General features: G+C 37.3%; 1 protein-coding gene across 1 annotated transcript in view; it reads left to right on the plus strand.

Annotated features, from left to right (window-relative positions):
- The window catches only part of LOC108519619 (zinc finger protein 92), a 29,245-nt gene extending 14,980 nt beyond the window's left edge, over positions 1–14,265 (plus strand). The window contains exons 3-5 of the mRNA XM_017858759.1: positions 2,870–2,996; positions 3,803–3,898; positions 13,371–14,265. Coding sequence (XP_017714248.1) covers positions 2,870–2,996; positions 3,803–3,898; positions 13,371–14,056 — 909 coding nt within the window. The 3' untranslated portion in view covers positions 14,057–14,265. The remainder of the gene's footprint in view (positions 1–2,869; positions 2,997–3,802; positions 3,899–13,370) is intronic.
- The last annotated feature ends 961 nt before the right edge of the window (positions 14,266–15,226 follow it).

Raw genomic sequence — 15,226 nt, forward strand, 5'->3', positions numbered from 1 at the left:
GTACCAGAAGTATTTATGTTGTGACAAATGTGCTGAGTGTAAGGGACTCTGTGATATGCCTGCTTTCTCTAGCTAGTGCTAATAATGAGCGCACGGGGAGCAACATCAACATCTATAGAGGACTTGTTTAAAATACCCGTTCATGGACCCTTTTCAAACCTGCAGAATCACATTATATAGAGTGGGGCCACAATCACCAAGTGATTTATAAGCTCATCAATGCTTGAGAGATAATACTTAGCTAAGTGTTTATCAGCCCAGGCTTTTAATTAAGATTACGTAGCCAGTTTGCAGAAATCTCTATTTGTGCCCTCCCCACAGGTTCTGTTCTATTGTTCTGGAAGCATCCACATTGCTTTAAGGGCCTCATGTGACTCTAAGGTGAGGCCAGAATCAAGTATGACGGGTTCAAGATACATTCGTGAATGTTAAGTTCTGTCTTTGCACTAAAGGGCCTGTTCTCTTTGGGTTTGGTAGGGACAAGGCAGAGTGGCCCATATTTCCATTACTTTAGCAAAAATTGCTGGTGTCTGGTAGGAGAGAGGGCACCTGAGGACAGGAAAGGAGAAACTTACATCTTTATCTCCATAGAGCAGCTTATTTTTCTTGAATCTCTTCTGTTATAAAGGACAGAAATGGGTGGGCTTTTTCTGCAGGTCTTAGACCTTTTGCCTGTGGGTGTGATGGTAGCAGGTAAACAGGTGGTGCCGACACCTTTAAAGGCATATTCTCCAGGTTCAGGTGTAATTTCTCCAGAGAATCTCATCTGTGAAAGAATCTTAGAGCAGGAGGAGAAAGAGGAAAAAATGGCTATTTTCAGCTAAAATGTCTCAGAGTAAGAGCTGTGTCCACTGTGCCTCCTGGAATGCCATGTGTTTAGTACTTACAAACCTTTACTTCTCTACTTGTGCTTTTCCTCCCTAATGAGTTTGTTTTAACTACTTGAAAAAAATTTTCATTATAGTCAAGTGTCTGAAAATTTTATTTACTTATTTTTGAGACGGAATCTCGCTGTGTCACCCTGGCTGGAGTGCAGTGGCGTGATCTTGGCTCACTGCAATGTCCGCCTCCCAGGTTCAAGCAATTTTCCTACCTCAGCCTCCTAACTAGCTGGGATTACAGGCGCATGCCACCATATCTGGCTAATTTTTGTATTTTAGTAGAGATGGGGTTTCACCATGTTGGCCAGGCTGGTCTCGAATACCTGACCTTGTGATCTACCCGCCTTGGCTTCCCAAAAGTGCTGGGATTACAGGTGTGAGCCACTGCGCCCAGGCAAATATTTCTTTCCTATATACTGGAGCCTTCTCTACACCATAGCTTCTTAAATGCCATGTAGAATTCTCACCGTGGATTTATGATCTGCAATGTTAAAAATGTTCCCTTTGTGGCTGTTTAATATCGGAGGATGAATATACTCAAGATTCCTATTGGGGAAAAGCCTGGGGTCCTCAGTCAAGGAGAACACGTAATATTGAGGTTTCATCTGTCTTCTCCATTAGCTCTATGCAGAACAGGATTAAGAAAATGCTTTTTGAAACAGGATAACATTCACTACCCAGAAAGTTCTGAAGAAAATTATTAGGAGATATGTGTTCTCTAGGGTGCTAAAGAAAGACTATTTAAAATTTCTATTAAAAATTACAGAACATGGGAGATATCTGTGTCTCGAACTTGGCATAAAATGGATGTTTCTTTGTGGTTAAATTCAGACTATAATTTACTTTTTGGGGAAGTAATATCTCAGCAGGCAAGCAGTGATGCTGTGTCCTTCTGTTCATCAGCACATTATAAAAATTTGTTCTAGTTCAGTTGATAGTAATGATTCACTTGGTTAAAGAGCTCTCTGACAGATTTTTTCACTGTAGAGTTAGTAATTTTCCTCTTGATTATTAAGTGTTTTCTTTTTTTTCTTTTATTTTTTTGAGACGGAGTTTCACTCTCGTTCCCCAAGCTAGAGTGCAATGGCGCAATCTTGGCTTACTGCAACCTCCGCTTCCTGGGTTCAGGCGATTCTTCTGCCTCAGCCTTCCGAGTAGCTGGGATTACAGGCACGTGCCACCATGCCCGGCTAATTTTTTGTATTTTTAGTAGAAACGGGGTTTCACCATGTTAGCCAGGCTGGTCTCTGAACTCCTGACCTCAGGTGATCTGCACACCTCGGCCTCCCAAACTGCTGGGATTACAGGTGTGAGCCACTGGGCCCATCCGATTATTAAATATCTTTTTGCAGCTGATGTGCATAAACCGTTACAGTTAATCTGGCAGCTGCCCTTCTTTATTAGGTTTTCTTTGCATATGTCTGTCTTTGGAAAATGAAGGCTCTCATCTTTGTTTATAGGTCAGAAAAACTGGGAAAACCCACACTCCTCCCACTTACTGGATGCTTGACAGAATAATCTTCTTGGGCAAAAATCATTGGCATTATTGGTGATCTTCTTAGAAATTAAGAAATTCAGACTTTATTCCAGATGTTCTGAAAAAATATATGCATAACAAGATCTTCAGTTTATCATACACATTAAGATTTGAGAGGTCCCTTCTAACTCCACATCTTTTCCATCTGAAACATATACACTCAAAAATGTATGTTTGTGTTCATGCCCTTAATTTTATACTTTATCATCCAGAAAAGTATCATACATACACTGGTGTTATGGATCTCATGTCATTCCCTTTTCTCAGATTTATATTAGAAAATATTTCTGTATTGAAAATTATTTTACTGGATAATTTCAGTCACTCCTGTAAGTCAGAACTTTTTCTCTTTACTCTTTCGTTTCACCTTAAGTCAAATAAAAAATTCTGCCCATGGCCACTTAGTAAACATATGTGTGTTTGTGTGTGTGTGTGTGTGTGTGTTTTTCAGGGACCACTGACATTTAGGGATGTGAAAATAGAATTCTCTCTGGAGGAATGGCAATGCCTGGACACTGCACAGCGGAATTTGTATAGAGATGTGATGTTAGAGAACTACAGAAACCTGGTCTTCCTTGGTGAGGATAACTTCAATACATAATTCCTAACGCACCCTAAAGATTTCATTTCTCTTCTTTGTAGAACGTCTTTTGGTAATTTATGCTTTGCATAAATGAGTTTCAGATCCCAGTTTTCAAGAAAACAGATTTGTCAGTGTAGAAAAGAACTTCTTCAAGATGTTTCATTTTGACCTGAACTCTCCACATTCCTGAGCTGATCTTTATCCTTTACTCCAAATTAGTGGTAATTCCAGAAATTTATTGGCATAAAATATTGTTGCTACCACCAATTTTTCATTTAGTAAATTTAGTAGTACTGGGCAGTATTAAGTAAAATTAAAGATCTACGAATGTAGGCCAGGCATGGTGGCTCATGTCTGTAGTCCCAGCACTTTGGGAGGCCGAGGTGAGTGGATTACCTAAGGTCAGGAGTTTGAGAGCAGCCTGGCCAACATGGTGAAACCTTTTCTCTACTAAAAATACAAAAATTAGCTAGGCGTGGTGGTGGGCGCCTGTAATCCAACTACTCAGGAGGCTGAGGCAAGAGAATTGCTTGAACCCGGGAGGTGGAGGTTGCAGTGAGCTGAGATCGTGCCATTGCACTCTAGCCTGGGTGACAGAGTGAGGCTCTGACTCAAAACAAAACAAAACAAAAAATCTACAAATTTAAAATATTTTTAACATATTTAGATATTTGTCATAAATTAGTATTTGGGGATTAATTTACTAGATTAAGCTATTACATCTTCTTTACTGAGCATGTTACTATGTTGGTAATTGGAGAATGTGAGCAAGATTTATGTTACTTATTTTTAATAAAACAGGTATTGCTGTCTCTAAGCCAGACCTGATCACCTGGCTGGAGCAAGGAAAAGAACCCTGGAATATGAAGAGACGTGAGATGGTAGACAAAACCCCAGGTAGGTGACAGTTAATACAACAGACGACACAAATGAGAGGTCCAAAAGTCAAGGAGAAGGCCAATCTTTTTTTGAGATGGAGTTTTGCCCTTGTTGGAGTTTTGCCCTTGTTGTCCAGCCTGGAGTACAAGGGTGCGATCTCGGCTTACTGCAACCTCTGCCTCCCAGGTTCAAATGATTCTCCTGCCTCAGCCTCCTAAGCAGCTGGGATTACAGGCACCTACCACCACGCCTGGCTAATTTTGTATTTTTAGTAGAGACGAGGGTTCTCCATATTGGTCAGGCTGGTCTCGAACTCTCGACCTCAGGTGATCTGCCCGCCTCAGCCTCTCCAAAGTGCTGGTATTTACAGGCGTGAGCCACTGCACCCAGCCTCAGTCTTTAAAATGTAATTTGGGAAGTTGTTTCCAAAAAAGAAAGTTTCTGGGAAGCCTCAGACTTTTGTTTTGCTCTCACATAGGGGCATCTTTTGTCTAATGCTTTTAAATTTTCTAAGGTGATCTTCCTTCAAGTTTACAGTGAAAGCCAAAGTCCTTTTCATGGCAGTAAGAGACTGCACAATCTGACTGCTTTTCCGTTGCTTTTGAGGACACACAAATAACTGCATAATTTTGAGAAACTCTGTTAAACTACTTTTCTTTTTGTTTTTTTGAGATAGAGCCTCGCTCTGTTGCCAGGCTAGAGTGCAGTGGTGCGAGCTTGGCTCACAGCAGCCTCTGCCTCCTGGGTTCAAGCAGTTCTCCTGCCTCAGCCTCCCAAGTAGCTGGAACTACAGGCGTGCACCACCATGCCCAGCTAATTTTTGTATTTTTAGTAGAGATGGGGTTTCTCCACGTTGGCCAGGATGGTCTCGATCTCTTGACCATCGAGATCTCGTGATCTGCCTGCCTCGGCCTCCCAGAGTGCTGAGATTACAGGTGTGAGCCACTATGCCTAGCCCAAAAATATATTATTAATATTATTATTATTTTTCTGAGACGGAGTCTGACTCTGTTGCCCAGGCTGGAGTGCAGTGGTGCGATCTCGGCTCACTGAAAGCTCTGCCTTCTGAGTTCATGCCATTCTCCTGCCTCAGTCTCCCGAGTAACTGGGACTATAGGCGTGAACCGCCACACCCGGCTAATATTTTGTATTTTTAGTAGAGATGGGGTTTCACCATGTTAGCCAGGATGGAGAAGTGTATTGTTTTAATGCTATTACAAATAAGATTGTTTTTTCCTCTACTATATCAGGTAGCTTATTTTACGTGTATGGAACCATAGCTTGTATGTTAATTTTATATTGTGCTAATTTACTGAGTATTAGTTGAGACAGGTTTAAATGTTTATGATTTTCTCTGTATAAGATTATGTGATCTATAAACAGCAACTTTTTACTTATCTGTCTTCAATTTCAATGGCTTTTTAGAACTTTTAAATTTTTTTGCCGCATACTTCCAGTGCTATGTTAAAATAGAAGCATTGAAATTGGCACAATATAGTTTTGCATTGGTGTTTGTAAATTTGAAGGAGCAAACACCTCTTCAAGTTTTGATAAACTGGTTTTAGAAGGTAAAAATCTTTTGTTGGGTTCCCAGGGTGATGGGATGCCCTCTGGATTTGTAGTAGAGAGGGGTGTAGCTTGGTCACAAGGCTGCTGGGTCTACACTAGGGTCCACCTTTACTGGCTTGTTACAAGGGGCTTGGGTAATTGTAATTTCCATTTTATTTTTGAACAGACTGAATAGCCTCCAGGACTTTGCTCTGTAGGGCAGACAGTAGGGTGGGTTTCTGTAGTCCCGTCTGCGTATAGTGGACCTTAGTATCAGGATGTGGATGAGTATGACTTTCACTGAGTACCAGAGAGGATTTCCCCAGGCCACTGTGTAAGTTTCTGTGTAGATATAACTGGCCATAAACTGTGGCTCAGAGAGTTCGAACTGAGTCATTAAACTGCTTCAGAGACCGCAGTAAAGGCCTGCAAAGTCTGCAGGCCCCCCTGCCTGCATGGCTATAAATGGTTGTCTTCCTTCAGGCCGCTGGAACGGCAGGACCTTTTCCAGACTGTGGCTGGGAGAAGTTTGTGATGGTTACAGAGTAAGTTCAGAATTCTCAGTGGGACCAAGTTTGGTGGGCCATTTTCTGGTCTGTAGCCAAGAACAGGAGTCCTTTAGTTTGCCACCTGAATGAGGGCCTGCCTTCTGAAAACAACACTCCTCAATCTTGGGTTTAGCGTTTCACAACTCCCTCCCTGGATCTCAAAGCTCTCTTAAAGGCACTTACTTTTGAGATGAGGTCTTGCTTCATAACCCATTCTGTTCTTGAAATCCTGGCCTGAATCAGTTCTCCAACCTTAATGTATAATGTAGCTTTCATTACAGGTGTGAGCCGCGATCCCTGACTCTCTCAAAAGGCATTTTTATGAGGGATGGCTGACGCATTTGCTTGCTGTTGGAGGATAACAAAATAAGGCACCTTTTATTGTCCTATCTTCTGATGTCACTCTTCCTATACATTTTTACTTTGTATTTTCTATTTCAAATTTGTCTGTAGCTTTAGAATCAGACCTTTAGGACAATATGCTAGAATTTACATGTTATGCCTGAAGTAAATTAGATAATTAGTAGGCACTCCATAATTACTAAAATAGTTACTTATAAATTTAAGTTTGCTGCAGGCAAAAAGGAATAGTATTTTCATTCACCCACTTTCTTTAGCCTATATCTAAGTAATAACATAATGTATCCCCCAAATATTTGTTTTATATATCAGAAGCACTAACTATATTCAGCAGAATACAAATTTTTTCTTTATTTGGCAAATGTAAAGCTATTCTTTGCTTCTAAAGTTGGATTGCAGCAGTTTCACCTTGTGTAAGAATAGCATATATTTAAAACATAAAATTATCTCAATTTTAAAATGCTTACTTATTAAAAGTTTTTTATTAGAATCCTCTATGTATGATTATACTGCATTTTCTCTGAAATTTTACTGCCATACGTACTTGCCTTCCATGAGTACACAGTTACAGTCAAATATTGCAGTTATCTAGACAAATTCTTTTTAATGGTACATCAATATTGCAAACCAGATTTTATGAGTAAACATTTCTCTTAATGTTTTACAGTTCCATATTACTGTTTATTGTTTAGGTTTCTTATCAGTTTATTTTGTTTCTTGTTTTTACAGTTTTAGCAATTTGCACTACTGTTTGTACACTTGAAGTGAATGTTGGGTTTAACTAAGAAATAAGTCAGCCATATGTCCATCATAGTCTGATTATATATGTGTGTGTTTTTATCTATAAATATGACCTTAATTTTGGTTACAGCATATCTTGTGTATATTCTTTCTTAGCTGATTTTCAATGGTTGTTTTGTCTAAGTGAGTAGTCCTGGAAATACTCTTCTTTTCACCGTGTGTTTAATGATAAATATTATATAATTTCCTTTGGGTAAGAGAGACACTTGTGTAATTTGAAGGTAATTTTTGGAAAGATTTATAATTCTATTTTTTTTTAGTTTTTCTTTTAAAAGTAATTGTTGTAAAAACACATAAGTAGTACCATCTTAAATCTACTTAAGTTTACATTTCCTGGCCAGGCATGATGGTGGCTCACATCTGTAATCCTCAGATTTTGGGAGGCCAAGACAGGAGCATCACTTGAGCCCAATTTTTTTTTTTTTTTTTTTTTTTTGAGATGGAGTTTCACTTTTGTTGCCCAGGCTGGAGTACAATGGCGCCATCTTGGCTCACCATAACCTCCGCCTCCTGAGTTCAAGTGATTCTCCTGCCTCAGCCTCCCGAGTAGCTGGGATTACAGGCATGTGCTACCACACCTGGCTAATTTTGTATTTTTAGTAGAGACAGAGTTTCTCCATGTTGGTCAGACTGTTCTCCCTCTCCCAACCTGAGGTGATACACCCGCCTCAGCCTCCAAAGTGCTGGGATTACAGGAGTGAGCCGTGCGCCTGGCCAGAACCCAAATGTTTGAGGCCAGCTTGGACAACATATGGAGACCCCTTCTCTACAACTTTTTTTTTAAATAGCCAGACATGGTGGTTGTCACCTGTAGTCCCAGCTACTTGGGAGATTGAGGGGAGAGGACTACTTAAGCCTGGAAGTTTGAGGCTGCAGTAAGCCTTAATTGTGCCACTGAACTCCAGCTTGGGTGACAGAGTGAGACCCTGTCTCCAAAAAGCTGTACATTTCAGGCGTGTTAACTATATTCACATCATTATGCAAGACTTCTAGAAATTTTACATTTTGTAAAACTGAAACTCAGTACCCATTAAGCAATAACTGCCCATTTTACCCTCTCTCCAGCACTTGACAAACACCCTTCCACTTACTGTTTTTATGAGTGTGACTGTTTAAGATAGCTCATATAAGTGGAATCACACAGTATCCATCATTTTCCTACTGGCTTATGTCAGGTGACAAAATATTCTCAAAGTTTATCTTAAAATGTGACAAACATTTTCTTTTTTAAGGCTGAATAATATTCCATTGTATTGATATGTTACATTTTTGGATGTGTTTATAAATCAAGAAGACAGTTGGGTTGCTTCATCCTTTTGGCTTTTGTGAATACTGGTACATGGATGTTCAAATATGTTTTTAAGATCCTATGTTGCATAGTTTGGATATAGATTCATAAATGGGATTACTGTGTTTAATAATAATTCCATTTTTAATTATTTGAGAAACATATAATATTTTAAAATAAAGGCTGCATCCTTGTTTTTCACCAAAAAATAACATGGGTTTTATTTTCATTGCATCATCAACAGATTTGGTGCCTTTTAAAAAATTTTATAGTGGCCATTCTAACCGGTATGAGGTGATTTTGTTTTTAATTGTGCTGCTTATGCATTTCTCTACAAATTAGTAATTTTGTCTGTCCTTCAAATGCTTTTTCCCATGTATATATCTCTTGATAAAGATTCAGTTAAAGTTCAATATTACTGAACTTTATATGATACTTTATATGATGAACTTTATATGGTAAAGTTTAATTTCTTCATTTCTGTTCTTCATACCTTCATTTCTCATCAAGTTATTCAACTTTATTGTTCAGTTTGAAGAGTTGTTTATATATTCTGAATATTAACTCCTATCACATGTGATTTGCAAATATTTTCACTTACTGTGTAGGAGACATTGTCACTCTCTTGAATGTTTTCTTTGATGTGTAAAAATTTTGAAGTATAGCGTAATTCAATTTTTCTGTTCTTTTCTTTGTTGCTCGTGCATTAATATTGTAAATGGTGCCAAGACCAACATAATGTCTTTCTTCTATATTTTTCCTAAGATTTGTTAGTTATTTTTTTATGTCTAAGTGTTTTATTTAAAATAATTTTTGTATATGGTTCAAGGAAAGGATCGGCTTTGTAAGTGTTAATATCCAATTTCACCATTTTTTGAAGAGATTATCTTTCCTCTATTGTGTGCTCATGGCAACTTTGTGGAAGATCATTTGATCATATACAGAAGGGTTCATTTCTAGGCTCTCTGTTCTGTTCTTTCATCTCTTTATCTGTCTTTGTGTCAGTACCACATTGTTTTTGTTATTGTAGCTTTTAATATGTTTTGAAATCAGGAAGTGTAATGCCCATTTGTTCTTTTTCATGGGTGTTTGCATAATTATAGTTTTAATCAAATTTTAAAATTTAGACAATATTTATGTTAAAACTGTGTGCTATGGTATTTTTATAGAGATTATGTTGAATTTCTTTACCACTGTAGGTTGTATTGACATCTTAAAAAAATGAAGTTTTTTTGTTTGTTTTTTTTTTTGAGACCTCGTTTTGCTCTTGTTGCCCAGGCCAGAATGCAATGGCTGGTGCAATCTCAGCTCACTGCAACCTCTGCCTCCTGGGTTCAAGCAGTTCTCCTGCCTCAGCCTCCTGAGTAGCTGGGATTATAGGCACCCACGACCATGCCCGGCTAATTTTTGTGTATTTAGTAGAGACGGGGTTTCACCATGTTGGCCAGACTGGTCTCAAACTCCTGACCTCAGGTGATCCACCCGCCTCGGCCTCCCAAAATGCTAGGATTACAGGCATGAGCCACTGTGCCCGGCCCAAAATGAAGTTTTTTGACCGTTGAGCAAAAAAATATGTTGAAGAATCTGTTTTATTTTCACATTTCTTTTATTTCCTAGTTTCTTTCAGTTTTGGTCAGAAAACATACAGTTTATTATTTTGGTCTTAAGTTTATTTATTGTTGTTTCTGAGACAGGCTGGAGTGCAGCGGCATAATTTTGTCTCACTGCAGCCTCAGTTTCCTGGGCTCAAGTGATCCTTTTCCTCAGCCTCCTGAGCAACTGGGACTACAGACATGCACTACCTTGCCTGGCTAATATTTTGATCATTTGTAGGGACAGGTTCTCACTATGTTGTCCAGGCTGGCCTCAAACTTTTGGCTTTAAGTCATCCTCCCACCTTGAAATCCCAAAGTGTTGGGTTATAAGCATGAGCCCCTGCACCCAGCTAGTATTCTTATATTAATAAGACTTGATATGTGTCCTAACAGAATACACCAGCTGCAAATAAGAATATTGTGTATTCCCTTGCTTTTGACTAGAAAGTTTTGTACATGTCTGTTAAGCCTAGTTGGTCTATGATATTGATTGGATGTTCACGTTCTCCAAACCTTAGGCTGCGATGTAATCCTCAATGTTTGATGTGGGACCTGGAGGAAGGTGCTTGGGTCATGGGGGCAAATTCCTTATGAATGGCTTGGCACTATCCTCTTAGTAATCAAAAAGTATACACTCCATCAATTCAAGTGAGAGCTCGTTTATTAAAAGAGTAGATAGATGTGGTAACTATAGATTTCCTGGTAAGTTGACCCATTTTACTATTATATATCAGTCTTTATCTCTTGCTGGTACTTGACTTAAAGCATATATGTCTGATATAATTATGACTACCTCACCCAATTGTGGTTGCTATTTGCATAGATATAGATCTTTTTCATTCTGTTACTTTCAGCCTATTTGACTTAGTGCCAAAGTGGATCTCTTTTAGGCAGTATATTGCATGCTTTCTTTCTTATTTATTTACATATTTATTTCTTTTTGAAATAGGATCTCACTCTGTCAACCAGGCTGGTTTGCAGTGGTGTGATCATGGCAATGAGCTGCAGCCTCAGCCTCCCAAATTCAGATGACCTTTTCATTTCAACCTGTCAAGTAGCTGGTTACAGGCATGTGCCATCATACCCAGCTGGTTTTTTGTATTTTCTGTAGAGACAGGGTTTTCCCATGTTGCTGAGGCTGGTCTCAAACTCCTGCAATCAAGTGATCAGCACACCTTGACCTCCCAAAGTCCTGGGATTACATTTCTTTTTATTAAGTAGTTTAATTTATATTTAAAATGATTTTTTAAAGAAATGATGTTACTATTACCAGTTTCATTGTTGTTTCTTGTGTAGATACGTTTTTTCTCATTTCCTGTTTTACTCCTTAAATTTTTGTTTAATCTCATAGTGACATGCTTTATTTTTTGTTTTGTATAGTTTCTATAAATATTATCTTTGTAATCATCTTGAAAATGAAGATTATAAAAAACATCTTAAAAGTTTCTAGTTTGTTACTAATATTACAAATTATTTTATATTGTGTTTCTATTAACAGATTTATTCAGATTTATATTTTGTTTTTCATATTCTATGGAAGAACTTTAAGGGTTTAATGCTCTATCATTATGATAGTAAAGAATTCTATGTTTGTCTATATTTACATTTAATAGAGAGCTTTTTATTTATATATAGTTTTCTAATGCTGTCCAGCATTATTTTATTTTTCAACATAGTGGACTCATTTTAGCATTTCTCTTTTTGTATATGCAGTGTCTCACTGTGTTGCTCAGGCTGATCTTGAACTCCTGGTCTCAAGTGATCTGATTGCCTTGGTCCCCTAAAGCTGTAGGATTACAGGCATGAGCCATGGTGCCTGCTCACCATGTAGCATTTCTTATAGGACTGTGCAAGGGATAATGAACACCCTTACCTTTTATTTTGGAAAATCTATTTTTTTCTTGTTTTTAAAGTAAAACGATTTCTAACCGAGTGTTATTGGTTAGGAATAATTTTTGTCTTATTACGTCAAAATTTGGAAAGTTCTCAGCCTTTTTTATCTTCAAGTATCCTCTGTACTACTTTTTTTTCTATATTCTTCTAAGATTTCTTCCATGAATATATTGATTTAGTTGATGGTGTCCAATAATTTTACATTCTGTGTTTTAATTTTGTTTTGGACTGTTTCACACAGTTTATGGCCTGCAAAATTTTTGTTGACAGTTCACTGGTTATCTCATAAGACTGTGCATATAAATGACACATTACTTCTGTCTTGCAGCTCCCAAGGCTCTCTTCTGGTCTGTAACTTCTGAAATTGTGCTTGTATATGTGTTTAAGTATCTTTGTGTATCCTAGTTTGTCTAGCTTCTTCATTTTAATTTTATGATTTTAGTTATTATTTTTTCTTGTATTTTTTACCTCTACAATTTCTGAAGGGGTGTTGATATTTTTAATATTTTTGTTGTTATCCTCATTTGTCTGATTGTCAAAAATCATCTGTGTTTCTATTTCACTCGTGGAATATTATTCAATTTATTTCAATTTCTTTAATTTATAACTTTATTTTTTATGGTTGCTTTCTAAAAATTGTATAATTTTTTGACGGGGCCATGTTGCCCTAATATTTTGTATACATTGTAATCTTTGATTGAGATTTCGACATTAAAAAAAAGCTGCCTGTTACAATCTTTATTATGTAGCCTTGTCCTGGCATAATCTTAAACCAGTTGTCTTGGCTAGAGATTCCCGGAGTCTCTCAAACATGTTCTTAGGATGTGTCTTGTCTGAAATTTTGTGTTTACTTTTTAGTTAAAGGAATTGATTTGTGTTTTTTGATAAGTCAGTAATCAGTTGCTATACGTGTTTGTTGTCCGTGGTGCTGCTGCATTCTCTCTGCTGCTGTAATGTTTACCTTTGGTCTCAGCAGACAAACTGTCATTCCAAAGTATACCACCATTTCTTTCAGCACTTTATGGCATGGGAGACAGAAACCAGTGTCTGGAAAGGCCCCTAGAGGCCAGAAATAAAGATGTATGTGCCAGTATTTTTCTTGTCTTCTGAAAAAGAAACCAGGAATTGGCAATTTACTGCTAAAGGCATTAGGTTATTGAGGAGCAGGAAGAGCTGTGTTGGGTAAACGTAACACAGTTTTCTTTTCTTTCTATGTAGCCCTTTGCATTGTTCTCACCTGGGGCACTGTACACATTTAACTCATTTATAACTTTTCCACAAATGTATTTTGGTCAGTATGTTTTTGTTACATTTATATTTCTATAAGGAATTAGGGCCTGTAGTATTTTGCTATGCCATCTTATGTGGTAGTTTGTGTAATTTTATAGGTTAAATTTGTAAAGTATATTCATCTGCGTCTAGTAAGTGAAGTAACTTGTTATTTTAATTTTTTTCAGTTATGTGTTCTCATTTTACCCAAGATGTTTGGCCAGAGCAGAGCATAAAAGATTCTTTCCAAAAAGTGATACTGAGAACATGTGGAAAGTATGGACATGAGAATTTACAGCTAAAAAAAGACCATAAAAGCGTGGATGCATGTAAGGTGTACAAAGGAGGTTATAATGGACTTAACCAATGTTTGACAACTACTGAGAGCAAAATATTTCAGTGTGATAAATATGTGAAAGTCTTTCATAAATTTTCAAATGTAAATAGAAGTAAGATAAGACATACTGGAAAGAAACCTTTCAAATGTAAAAACCGTGGCAAATCATTTTGCATGCTTTCACAATTAACTCAACATAAGAAAATTCATACTAGAGAGTATTCTTACAAATGTGAAGAATGTGGTAAGGCCTTTAACTGGTCCTCAACACTTACTAAACATAAGATAATTCATACTGGAGAAAAACCCTACAAATGTGAAGAATGTGGCAAAGCTTTTAACCGGTCCTCAAATCTTACTAAACATAAGATAATTCATACAGAAGAGAAACCCTACAAATGTGAAGAATGTGGCAAGGCCTTTAACCAGTTCTCGATTCTTAATAAACATAAGAGAATTCATATGGAAGATAAACCCTACAAATGTGAAGAATGTGGCAAAGCCTTTAGAGTATTCTCAATTCTTAAAAAAACATAAGATAATTCATACTGGAGAAAAAACCGTTCAAATGTGAAGAATGTGGCAAAGCCTCTTAACCATTCTCAAACCTTACTAAACATAATGATAATTCATACCTGGGAGAGAAACCCCTACAAATGTGATGAAATGTGCAAGCCTTTAAACCAGTCCTCAACCCCTTTACTAAACATCAAAAGGAATTCATACTGGAGAAAAAACCCTACAAAGTGAAGAATGTGGCAAAGCTTTTAAACCCATCCTCAACCTTACTGAACATAAGATAATTCATACTGGGAGAAAACCCACAAGTGTGAAGGAATGTGGCCAGGCCTTTAGCTGGTCCTAGCTTTACTAAACATAAGAGAAATTCATATGGAAAGATAAACCATACAAATGTGAGGATGTGGCAAAAGCTTTAGGTGTATTCTCAACCTTACTAAACATAAAATAATTCATATAGAGAAAAACCCTAACAAATGTGAACAATGTGGCAAAGCCATTTAACCAGCCTCAATATATTACAACATAGATTAAATCATACTGAGGGAAATCCTACAATGTGAAAATTGGGCAGTCTTTTAACAGTCCTCAAACCTACTGGCCACATAAAATCAGTTTATACTTGGGAGAGAAACCCTACAAATATGAGAATGTGGCAAAGCCTTTAAAACTTCCAACCCTTATTACACATCAGATAATTTATACTGGAGAGAAACCCTACCAAAAACATGAATGTGGCAGAGCCTTTAACACAATCCTCAAATTATAACTAAAGAGAAACTACAAACCTGAAAGATGTGAGAATGATTTGACTACACCTCAACTTTTCTAACATAAACCATACTGGTGCCCTAGAAATGTGAGAATGTGACAAAGCCTTTAAATGGATTGTCACATTGATTGATAGGGGCGTGGCTAAGATAATTTATTAATGGAGAAAAATCCTACCAAGTATGAAGAACTGTGGCAAACTTTTAAACCAATCCTCACACCTTATTGCACAGGGAAGGCATTTATACTTGAGGAAATTCTGTAAAGCATATGGAAAACCATTTATATCTTGCTACATCTGAACATCAGAGAAGTTCATACTTAATAAAAATGCAGTTACTTGTCAAAAGTATCTTTCAGAAAATATAAGCCTTTAACACGAAGAGAGTTTCTTAAAATCAAACCATTGCAAATAGA

The sequence above is a fragment of the Rhinopithecus bieti genome, unplaced genomic scaffold (assembly GCF_001698545.2).
Source record: "Rhinopithecus bieti isolate Rb0 unplaced genomic scaffold, ASM169854v2 scaffold_48678, whole genome shotgun sequence".
NCBI lineage: Eukaryota > Metazoa > Chordata > Mammalia > Primates > Cercopithecidae > Rhinopithecus > Rhinopithecus bieti.